The sequence below is a fragment of the Populus nigra genome, chromosome 2, assembly GCF_951802175.1.
Source record: "Populus nigra chromosome 2, ddPopNigr1.1, whole genome shotgun sequence".
Classification (NCBI taxonomy): domain Eukaryota; kingdom Viridiplantae; phylum Streptophyta; class Magnoliopsida; order Malpighiales; family Salicaceae; genus Populus; species Populus nigra.
In genome coordinates this window covers 42,988,477-43,000,704 of record NC_084853.1, presented here as the reverse complement: position 1 = coordinate 43,000,704, position 12,228 = coordinate 42,988,477, and the positions used below count along the sequence as shown (strand labels likewise).

General features: G+C 32.5%; 1 protein-coding gene across 4 annotated transcripts; it reads left to right on the top strand.

The window, feature by feature from the left end:
* The first annotated feature begins 8,482 nt into the window (after positions 1-8,482).
* On the top strand, positions 8,483-11,751 carry LOC133682751 (F-box/kelch-repeat protein At3g61590). Of its 4 annotated transcripts, none has more exons than XM_062106260.1 (4): positions 8,483-9,051; positions 9,233-9,404; positions 9,812-9,908; positions 10,316-11,751. In XM_062106260.1, the coding sequence occupies exon 4, from the start codon at positions 10,348-10,350 to the stop codon at positions 11,563-11,565; it is 1,218 nt and encodes a 405-aa protein (XP_061962244.1). In that variant the 5' UTR covers positions 8,483-9,051; positions 9,233-9,404; positions 9,812-9,908; positions 10,316-10,347; the 3' UTR covers positions 11,566-11,751. The 4 variants fall into 4 exon arrangements, with proteins under 4 accessions (XP_061962244.1, XP_061962243.1, XP_061962245.1 ...); XM_062106259.1 differs by having other exon boundaries at positions 9,233-9,478; XM_062106261.1 differs by having other exon boundaries at positions 9,230-9,478.
* The last annotated feature ends 477 nt before the right edge of the window (positions 11,752-12,228 follow it).

The following is a 12,228-nucleotide window of genomic DNA, read 5'->3' as shown; positions in this document are numbered from 1 at the left end:
TATATTGTTAACTAAAAAAAATTATATTAGATATATAATAAATTTAAATTTATATCATTTATTTAATATGAAAACGTAAAAAAAATAGATTTTAGCTTAGCTTGGTATTGAGACGGTGAAAAGAGAATTAGAACATGTTTTTTTTACTGTGATAACAGTTGCTCGATGAACAATACTGCTTAAGGTAAGAGAGCTATGACTTTTCTCTCTCTGATACCTTGTAATTGTTTTGCTCTATTTTTTGAAAAAATCTAAATTAAATATAATTATAAAAAATAATCTATATTTATGGTCCAAAACGAAAGTAGGCGAAAAGAAAATAAAATAATATTAAGTTAGAGAGAGAGTGAGAGGAGGATACAGAACCCAAAAACTATCTTCTTTGCCCCTTACCAAACATATCCTATCTAGCTTAAAGGGATCCAGAATGATTCTGCTAATACATGTGATTGTGTGTGACCATATAATTCAAGAGTGGAACCCCCGAGCCCAACAATTGACGCATAGCCGTTCATTTTTTTACCTGATGTATCCACCGTGCATAGCCTCCTTACCATATATTTTTTTTAAATGCGTTAAAATATATTTCTTTATATCAATATATAAAAATATTAATTTAAATTTTTTAAAAGTAAAACATATTCAAAATAACACTAAAAATTTATAACTTTCATCTCAATGAGCTTTTGACCTTAATATGCACAGCAGCACCACATCTAACCAGTTGCTTGGTCGATGCAAAGACCATTCTGCTAAAGCTTTTGACAGGCGCCATCAATTTGGTGCGCCTTCCCCGACCCACCGCCACAACCATACACTCAAATGCAACCAAAATTGTGTAATAAATATGTAGCTCTATTTATTGCATGTTAAATATGAGCTTAAGTAACGGTGTTTTCATACAGCATAATAATATTTGCTATTATAATGACTGTTATTTTTTAAAATATTTTTATTTCAAAATATATTAAAATGATTTTTTTAAAAGAAATTTTTTAATATTATTATATCATAACAATCCAAAATTATAAAACATTAATTTTTTTAAAAAAATCACAATTTTATATCATGTTATTTGGGCCTGTTTCTAAACAGTCTCTAATTTCTAACATAACTTTGTCCTCTTAACACAGCATCAATTTTATATGTATGCACACAAAACTTCGCGGAGGGAAAATAATTTTAATCAATTTATTATTTGTATATCAATTGTACTTTAATGTTGTAATCATTATAATTATATTTATTTGTATTATATTTAAAAAAAAATGTATTAAAAAAATCCCGTACCTAAAATAAAAGGTATTGTAAATTGGTTAAAGTAAAATTAAATTACAATAAATTTATGTTAAGAAACTATGATTTAAAGTTCCAGTTACAATCTTTTCATCCACTTTTTTGACTTCTACAACTAGGGGGTCTAGCCTAGCACTGATTTCTATTTTTTCAGCTTGGTACCAGTGTTTTATTTTATTTTATTTTTTCTTATGTGTGTGTGACAAGAGGGACCTACTCTATTTGTTGATTTTTTAATAAATGACAAATTATTATTGGAAATTTTTTAATATATTGACATATAAGATATTCACGTATCTTAACCACATAACACACTTGGAATGGTAGGTGTTTTATTATTATTTATTGATTAATACTGATGATTAATTAATTCGTTGATAATATTGTTATTGATTGATTGAAGCTAATTTAAGGCGACGTGTATATGGGATTCCCTCTATTTGTAAAGGAAAAAAATGCATCTACTCTGCAATTATCAAGAAATGTAAAAATATGCTAATAAAAAGATTTACCAAATTACAACAAGAACAAATAACATCAAAGGTACAGATTAAATTTACTATATAGAAAGAAGAAACTGATCTCTTGAAGGAATATGAATAAATATTTATTTATATACTGGCTAAAAATAAATTATTCCATGAATATGAAAAGAGAGACAAGCTTGATACAGCACACGGAATGGCATTCCATGCGCAAAAAAAACTTCTGCGGAACTTTCAAGATCACAATCACTGATAAACACAAACGCTAAATCTTTCGAGGAAAAAAAGGATCAAAAATCAAAATTTGGAAATCATTGATCCTAGCAGGTCTCGTATCTTGCCAATTAGCTTCAGTTATACATGATTTCAACAAGCTGCCTACATGGATTTAAAGCTATCTGCTTCAAGATCACATTAAATGGATTCCTTCTCTCGTTGCATTTAAATTTTGAAGCTCGAGGGAGAAAAACCTTGATATCATCGATCTGGTTAATTAATTGACACCGTAGTGATTAATAGCTGACCGGAGATATATAATGAATGCCTACGAGAAATAAATTATACGGGGGAGGTTTTAGGAGAGTGTGAAGATAGGAGGAGGTTTTGGGTGTGTGCATTTTTGTCTCACAGGTAATATATTTATTTATTTATATTAATATGGGTATCCAGACTAATTTATGTGTATCTCGGCTAATCCTATGAGTCCTGAAGTTAACGGTCATGTAAGTCTCCAGTAACCTTGAGGTCTGTGGGATTCGAATTAGTGATTTTTATGAAGAAAATTTAGAATCTGACCAATTGAGTTATATCCCTTAAAATTATATCTAGCAGGATTATTAATTTTACTCGTGCAAGGTTATCCCCTTATCATGAATAGTGTTTGATAAGTTTACTTGAGTCAGATTTTTTTATATTTTTTAAAAATTAATTTTATACCTATCTTATTTTATTACAAGTAAAAATTGATTTTTTTACTTAATATTAAAAAAATATTAACAAACTCTGCATATTCAATCTCATAATTCGACCCCGCCACAATGCCTACATAATTTCTTTTAGTTGAAAAAAAATAATAAAATATTCTACTTGAGATGAATCACCGATCAAATAGCTAATTATTTCTATAATGAAACTAATTTTTTTTTTTTTGTTGTGAAAATAGAATACGCCTCCGGTCATGCTTGCTAGTTGCTATATACTACAAAATGATGCGTGGCTTTTGGACATGATAAAGAAAACCTCATACCAGTCCCCATCCTATAATCAATTTTCAATCAAATCCCCAGCCTATTATTTTTATCGATAAGATCCCTATTATAATATAAAGTTATTATCTAGGTCCCTCCATCCAATTCTTTTTAATGTTTTTCTTTTGATTGAATTGCCTATCTCGAAACAGTGAGATGTGGTATTTTAAGATGAATGTTCAAAAATCTACCTTGATTTTAGATGGAAAGACTCGTCGGTTGAAGATTTATGAAACAACGGGGATGTAATTGATAAAAAATAGACTAGGATCCAGATGAGAATCGGGAAAGGTTGCCGATGGGATATGGATATATCGGGTGCCTGGACATTTTTAACTTTCACAATTATGCCTCTCAACTTTTAATTTTTATCAATTAAGTTGTTTATCTATTAATAGCAACATAAGCCAGTGCTCTGGTAAATACTTATTAAAAACTCGTGAGATGTGTTCTTTGAACGACGACATGGACACGTGTATTACAGGAAAAATGGTCAATGAAGTAAGTGTGAGTTTGAAAAATAAGCAATGTTTCACTGGATTTAAAAAGTATTTTCTTCTAGAACATGCTACAATTATGATATCCGGATTGAAAACATGTGCTTCTCGGCTTAATCATTGACATGATATATCATGGATGATATCGTTTTTGATATTTTACAAAGTTTATTATTGTAAACTCGGTGCAATTCATATTTTAAAAATTTTAATTTTTTCTATTAAAGTTTAATATATTTTTTATATTTTAAATTATTTTAATATATAAATATTAAAAATAATTTTTTAAAATAAAAAAAAATATTGACATATATTTTTGTATGAAAAATTATTTGAAAAACAATCATAATTATATTGTGAAATACTCATAATTGATGAAAGTATGTTGGCAATCTCAGTAAAGGTTTAAAATTTTCATTCAATTAAAAAAATTAAAAATATATAATATATATTTACCAATTATATAAAGATTTCTCAAGGCTCTACTTGTTAGACCAGCATAAAAAAATATTAAAAAATATATTTAAAATATCTCATTTATAATATTTTACTAAAATCTCTACATGCATTGAATGAAGGTATCAGCAAATTCTAATAGAATTCATAGTTATCTCGCCTGCAAATTAATCTAAGAAAGAAATATCCGATGATTTGATTGATAGACTCTACAAATTGCCACCACCGACTGCTTGGCATGCACACAATTGATGGAAATCGCAGCCCCCCGGCAGCAGCACATTTTTCCACATTTCTCAATAGCAGTGCTGTGATTGATGGGAATACAATCGTGGACCTATATATTTCCACCAGTCTGAGCGGTCCACGATGTTGCACAAGACTGCTACGAGCACTCCAGGGTAACTTAGGTTGACATATTTCTACAAAAATACAAATCCCACTCATTGTGATCACTTAGCCAATGAGTTGGTAACGATTCTTTTTTAGATACTCAACCACGTCTTGTCTCTTTTTTCTGATTACGGTCGGCCTGCACTTCCTACCTTTCATTTCACCTCTTCCTTGTCTTGTTTGAGGTGCCGATGTTCACCCCCAGTTCTTTTTTACGTCTAAAAGAGTGTTTTTTAAAGAAATTATTTTTTTATTTGTTTTAAATTATTTTTTAATATTTTTTTATTGTATTTTTATTAAAATATATTTTTAAAAAATATATTTTAATATTTTTTCAAATAAAAAATATTTTAAAAATCAAATCGCTTCACACTCTAAACACCCTTAGAATTTCATACTCGAGTGTGTTTGGTATTGTGGTAACTGTTGTGGTTGTGATTTGAAAAAAATTTGTTTTATAGAAAGTACTTTTAGTTGAGGTTGATTTGAAAAAATAAGTGTTTGATTAAAAATGTGGTTGAAATTGAGATTGAAGAAATAATAGTTTAATTTGTTTAGTTAAAAATGCTTTTGAAATTGAGGTTATAAAATAATTTAAAAAATATATATATTAATATTGATGGTTTTAAATTTAAATATTGTATTAATTACTCCTATTATATCATGAAATAAATAATACTTTATGTAAAATATTTTTTATTATTCCATTAAACTATTTATAATTCTATTACATACAAAATTCATCTGATAAGAACTACAGTTTTCATAATTTTTTGAGCGTGTAATAAAATTAGATAAAATATTATCAGGTATAAAATTGATATTACAGTGCGAGTGAATTTTATTCACTCTATACTAGTTTTTCGGGGAAAAAAATATTGTTCACATCACAGTGCGAATGAATTTAATTAACTCTAAACTATTTTTTTAAAAAAAAACTGTTAATAAAATTAACACACTAAAAAAAATACACAGTGCAAGTGAATTGCACTGTTCATTGTTTTTTAAGTGAACAGTGCAATTCTCTTGTAATGTTCGCCTGAACAATATATCAATGTACACTGTTCATGCTAATTGTATTGTTCAGTGAACAGTGCAATTAGCATGAATAGTGCATGAAAAACAGGATTTTCTTACTTTTCATTAACAGTGTTTCGGACACAAAAATTATGTGGAATCCATGAATAATAAATCACTTTTTTTATTATTAAATTATTATAAACTGCATTTTAATTAAAATACAGTAACAACCACGTTAACAAAACTGTCTCGAAGAACCGATTAGACCCTGGCCAGCCAGAGTCATCTTATTAACTCTACAGTAATCGAGTTTAATGTTTTTTTCGTAGGATAATCAAGCGCCTGACACTTCTTTAAAAAATCACAGGCACTGTGCATTCATTCAAAGATCCTTGCTCTTTTTTTATCATTTTCTTCTTAGGTTGGTGTGTTTTTTTAGATACAGTAAAGGGATGTAGCCGTGCATGCGAAATGCTCATGCCTGGTTTGTGGTATCCATCATTCGATAGATAGCTGAAATCCGTGACTTCACAGAGCCAAGATTGTCCTTGACACCTCGAGACAAAAAGTAAATTCGAAAGGATCATTACAGATTAGTCTCTAGCCTACAAATCAGTCCCAAAACTTCAAGAACTTACTAATGCTTAGTGATTTGATCTTGTGGCATGGAAACTCGGGGGATGGGCTTGGATAGAGAAAATCTGGAAAAAAATTAAAAAGATTTTAAAGGTTGAGTGTCGGCAGGTTAATATATATGCAGGATGGGGGTCTAATTTTTAGCAATCCAAGTTCAAAAACTGCATTACAACCACAATCAAGGGGCGGCATCGAAAGCAGCCACAGAGCCAAAAAAGAAAAGAAAAGAAAAAGCAGCTCTAGCCCAGTAAAATGTCTTGAATAAAGCTATTCATAGCATGGACCATTAAATCCCACTCGGGTGAGTAGTGAGATAAACATCCTTTTCAATGTTGTGTTTCCACCACAATCATGTCCTTCCATGACTTTTTAAAACATTCGGTGTGTTTTACTCAACAAAATTTAGGCAGTGTTTTTCTTTTTTAACATATTTGAAAGGATATTAAATTAATATATTTTTAAATATTTTAATATGAAAGTGTTAAAATTTTAAAAAATATTTTAATTAAAAAATATTTTTACAAAATCACTGTATTATATTCAATTAAAAAATAATATAAAAAACAAATAATTGATTGACTAGCTTTAATTCATGATTAGGTTATAAGATCAAGATAACTCAAGAAAAATAAATAAAATTTTTTGTATAAACCCAATTAGAAAAAAATAGAATCAATCTAGGCAATTTGCTAAATTCATAAACTTTACAAAGCCTTACTTTTAACGAATTTAGTATTAAAAGTTGATATCAAGATTAAAAAAAACTAAATCATGAAATCATAATATAATCTTAAAAGAAATAAAAAATAAAATATAAAATATAAAGAACAATTCCAAAAATAATAATATTAAAAAATAAAATTAAAAAAAACTAAAAAAAATAAAGATTGAATCCTCGAAGAATTAAATTAAAATAATAACAATAAAACACACTTTGTAGGTGTGGCTGATTTAGCCCCGTCGTTTAGTGTTTTATTAAGAATAATATAATATTAGTATTTATTTAAGTTGGCAACGTTAATTGTTCTGCTTGGACTTGTAGAAAGTAGTCACGGAAGCGAATGTCCTAATTGGACACGTTCTATTCCCTCACCTTGTTTTATCTCTCGGAGTCTTCTCATTGCCACACCTTGACAGGGAAAAGGCATGAAAAAAGATTGCTCGGGGAAATATGAAGGAGAAGAAAAGGCGAAATTTGCAATGCTGACATCGCCAGCTAGCGCTGCCCCCATTGGAATGCACTATCTTATAAATAATCTTGTTACATCATCTAGTCATGTAACCTTTTCTGAATGGGCACACTCGTGCATGAGATGCTGGTGCCCCCATAAATTATCACTGTGCGACTCAACAAGTTGGTTTCACAACCAATTAAATTCAAAACCTGGTCAGGCGATCTTAACAGCTCACTACCTTGATTAAGCAGGTCAAAGAATCTTACTAACAACATTAGATACTCCTGTCCAGGATTTGATCAAACATAATGGGACGTAACTTTTAACGATCGATGTGATTTTAAAACACAAAAACTATTTTGGCAAAGAAAATGTTGCCCATGAGGAATGGTATTTACCAGAACGCAAGCAACCAGGGCATCTCGGCAAAGTATATACTAAAACTCTAGAAGTAGAAAACAAAGTGCACAGAGAGAGGTGGAAGAACAGGGTTGCAGTTCGAAGAAAGGAATTATTCGAATCAATTCCGAAGTTTTTAAGCTCATTTTATGTGTGTTTTGAGAAGGAAAGAACCAGGACATCTCTCTTGTCACAATGCATTTAATTTAGCTGATACAAGTCATTTTATGCCGTGTCAAAACCTAAAATCGAATTTCCCTTATCCCAGAGATGGAGGAAAGACAGCCTTTATACCAAGCAAGGCAATCACACTGTAATAATCGGCAAGCTTTGTCAGCGCACATTCACCTATGACCAGATCAAACTACACATGATTTACGTGTCCATTAAATTTATTACCATGTATCCAAGTACAAACAGACGGAGACTATTCGACGAATCTTACAAGCATCCATCCACCCATGATTTAGATAAAACTATATATAATCCATACGCGTTATTACATCTTGCCACCGCACCTCCACCAACGACCAAATGAGATTACACTCGGTGACGAGCATCTAGCTCAACTAGCAATATTTTTTTAAAAAAAGATTCCGAGTTTAGATCTTTTCTTTGTTATAAGAAAAAAAAGGGAATTACACGCGCATTTCTAGTTAATAAATTTTATCAATGCATGCAGATCAATGGCAGCCACGTAGGATACCCGCAAAAAAGCTGGCATCACCGACCACTATATAATTTATGCCCAACAAATATTTTGATAAAAAAATAAAAAGAATAGAGTTACCAAGTAAGGAGGCGAGCAAAAGTTATAAAATGGTTGTAGAAAAAGAAAAAGTATTAAAGGAAAAAGAAAATACGAGGGTTGATGAGTAAGACAGCATCATTATTTTCTCTTTGATCGCTATCAAAATCCAAATGTTTTCTCTCCTCTTCCCCTTGGAAATCGATAGTTTGCTTGAATAACACCTCTAACGCACACCGCCCCCTTCCGCTTCTCCCTCCCTCCCTCTCTCTCTCTAAAAAAAACACCTACCACCTACTTTTTAGCCCTCTACAGAAAAACCGGCTTCTCACTTCATTCTCTGCCTGTCGTTTTTTCTCTCTCCCACACACACACATCGAAAAAAGAAAAGAGAACATAAACCAAATAAAAAAAAAAAACTCTCTTTTTTCCTCTCTTAAATGGGTTTCTTGGGCATGAGTCACCTGCCAAATCTGAAGTGACCCATTTCATTGTTCCTCTACCATTACTTGAAAAGACCTTCATCTACTCTCATTTCAGCTCTCTCTTCTCATCAGCTTTTGATACGCTCTTTTATTGCCTCCTCCGATAAGGAGTTTCTATTTTTTTCCCCTTTTAAATTTTTGTTTTCATTTTATGCCATTTTTTTCTGGTTAAATCTGGCAAGACCGAGTTGAGAGTGTTGGTGGCCTTAAAGAGGTAAGGGACTTCATTGCTTTCTGCTCACTTGAGATTTTTTAAATGGGTTTATACTTTATAGTGATCTGTTTGTGTGTCTTAATTTTTGCTTGGAAGTGGGGTTTTGATATTTTAATTGATAGATAAGCACGGCTTGATCTTACCTAAAATTATTCTTATTTTTATTGGCTCTCTAAAGCAGTTTTGCGACGGTTTGATAACCATAAAAGGCTGTTCTTTAGTGTGGAAGGAAACACAAGTTGGTGCTCAACAGATTCATTCCTGGAAGATTTCCTGTTTTCAAAATTTTTCCTTTTACATGTTCTCTTTAAGCGCCGTTGTCTTTCCGAAGCAACAATCTAGCGATTAATGCGGTATACATCCATCCATACTTCACAGATATCGTTTTAAATCCAGAGGCTTAAAATCTTGCTCTGCATTTGATTCGGTAACCTGTCCGTCAGCCCCTTTAATTTCATTGTTTTTTTATAATTAGTAAAGTAATATATATGTGGTTGCTTGGTTGTCTGCAAGCTGAGTACCATACTGATCATGTTAAAAACTCTTTCTTCCATGTTCACGTGTTCCTTGTTTAACAACGTTTTAGTTCTTTAATCATGTTTGATGTGTAGGTTATGCTGGGAGTCTTGCATTTTTAAAGTGAATTTTTTACTTTTACTACGAGTCGGATATTTTAAAGATGAATTTATATATAATCCGAAATATGTGGAAGGATGACAGAATATGATCCTGGTCCTATAAAATAGTTCTTGCTTTGCAGGTGCCCTTGAGACCATCACTATAGGGTCGTGGCTTTTCACAGTTTTGCATCTGGATGTGGCATGACTCCGAGCTTGAAGGTTGATTCTTGTTTGCCTGTAAGTCAGTTGAATTATATTTTTATATCTGTTCATTGATAATTTTTTCCCCGAGTTTTGGAACTATTATTCCCTCAATAGGAGAAAAAGCATTGGGGTTTTGTATCTCTGAATCTGAACATGGTGTTAGTTTTAGATATTATTAGATTTGTTCTGCAATGCAATACTTATTCTTTTGTTTGTTTCCCATGTAAATTCTAGCGTCGTTCGTGGTTCATAAATTTCAGATTGATTTTCACGTCTTTCAATTTCCTCAAGTTTTAATTTATATCTTGTGTGTTGGTTTTAGTAGCGATATTAACTCGTATATTTGATAGCAAGGGGTTTATTTTTATTCTCATAAATCTTCATTTCAAAATTATTTGGGCCTTCTCATTTTAGATCTGTCGCTGTCTTTCTTGTGCCAGATCTTTTTCTGAAGGCCCCTTTTATTTTCATCATGGAGGGTGAAACATCTTGGGTAAATAATTGTTTTGAGAACCCGACAAGGGACATTGGTGAGTTCGATTCATTTTCTGAACATAGCGATGAAGGAAATAAAGAAGTTAATGCCATTTCGGTTGATTTAATCTTGCCCGATGATCTGCTAGAACGAATTCTAGCCTGTCTCCCCATTGCTAGCATCTTCAGAGCTGGCTGTGTGTGTAAAAGATGGCACGAGATTGTTAGTTCAAGGAGGTTTTTATGGAACTTCTCACCTGTCCTGCCACAAAAACCATGGTATTTTATGTTTACAAGCTCTGACGAACCAGTTGGCTATGCTTTTGATCCTATCCTTCGAAAATGGTTTGGCATTGATCTTCCCTACATCCAAAAGTCGAACTGGTTCATTGCTTCATCATGCGGCTTGGTTTCCTTCATGGATAACGACAGCAGAAGCGAGTTGTATGTCTGCAACCCTATAACCAAACGCTGCAGGAAGCTTCAGGAGCCCCCAGGCTTAAAAGTTTATGATTACAGTGCACTTGCAATTTCTGTGAACCGGATATCACATGGTTATACTATATCAATTGTGAAGTCTAAGTTAGGCTCTGGAAATTTTTTCCAATCTGATCTCTCTATCCATATTTATGATTCTGAAACGAGGATGTGGGTAACTTCTTGCACAGAGGTTATGACTGGATGGAGAGGTGGCGATGAGAGTGTGATCTGTGGTGGGGTTTTATACTTTTTGATATATTCTGCAGGAGGTGGTGCCACAGAAACCCGTCATGGTCTAATCAGGTACAATCTATCCAACAGATCTTCTCATGGCTTGTTGATAAGAAGTTTCATTAAAGTACCTTGTCCTCTTACTTGTGGCCGTCTGATGAATTTGAATGAGAAGCTTGTAATGGTGGGAGGAATTGGTAAACAAGACCGGCCTGACATAATAAAGGGGATTGGCATCTGGGTTCTAAATGGCAAGGACTGGCAAGAGATTGCCCGTATGCCCCACAAGTTCTTCCAAGGATTTGGGGAGTTTGATGAAGTTTTTGCTAGCAGTGGTACAAATAATCATATATACATCCAAAGCTACGGGGCTCCAGCGCTTCTTGTTTTTGACATTAACCAGAAACAATGGAAGTGGTCACAGAAATGCCCAGTGTCAAAGAGGTTCCCACTTCAACTTTTTACTGGGTTTTGCTTTGAACCTAGGCTTGATATGGCACCGTAATTTGTTATTGAATTTAAGGTGGCGGTGTTGAAAAATTTGTCTGATATCCCCCCATTTCTCTTTTTGTTTGTTCTGCCTTCTTTTTCAATCATTATGAAATCTGTTTCAGAAAAGTTTTACACGAAGTGTACCTGCAAACTAATTCTGCTAATTCATGAAAATGGGGATTATTCTTTGCAATGACAATACATTTTGTATAAACACTTAAATGATTAACCATGGATTCGTCCAGGCACTGGCCTTGTTACAGAATGTGCCTCTGCATCGAATGCATATATCCATCTACCTGGATTTGTCACATTTTAGCTTCATATATGTAAATCCAACATTGAATTGTTTCAACTTTACATTTGCCCAGGTCCAAGTTTAACTGGCTGTCTTTAGCATGGTAGTAGAAATTATCGAGTAGAATTAATGTTCAATGCCTCTGATTATCTCATTCAAATTTCAAGTCCAAAGAAAATTTTGGGGGTATGGTGCTTCAATCGTTTTTCTGGTTTTGGCAATTCTGCCATCCCCGCATCAAAATCTAGAGCACTGCTACCACATCCTTTCCTGCAATGCACCTGTCAAATCTAGTAATGGGTTGCCATGCTAGTGACTTCATGGTTACTCTCTTTTCCCCCCAACAATTCGATGTTGATTATACCAACTTCTCCCACA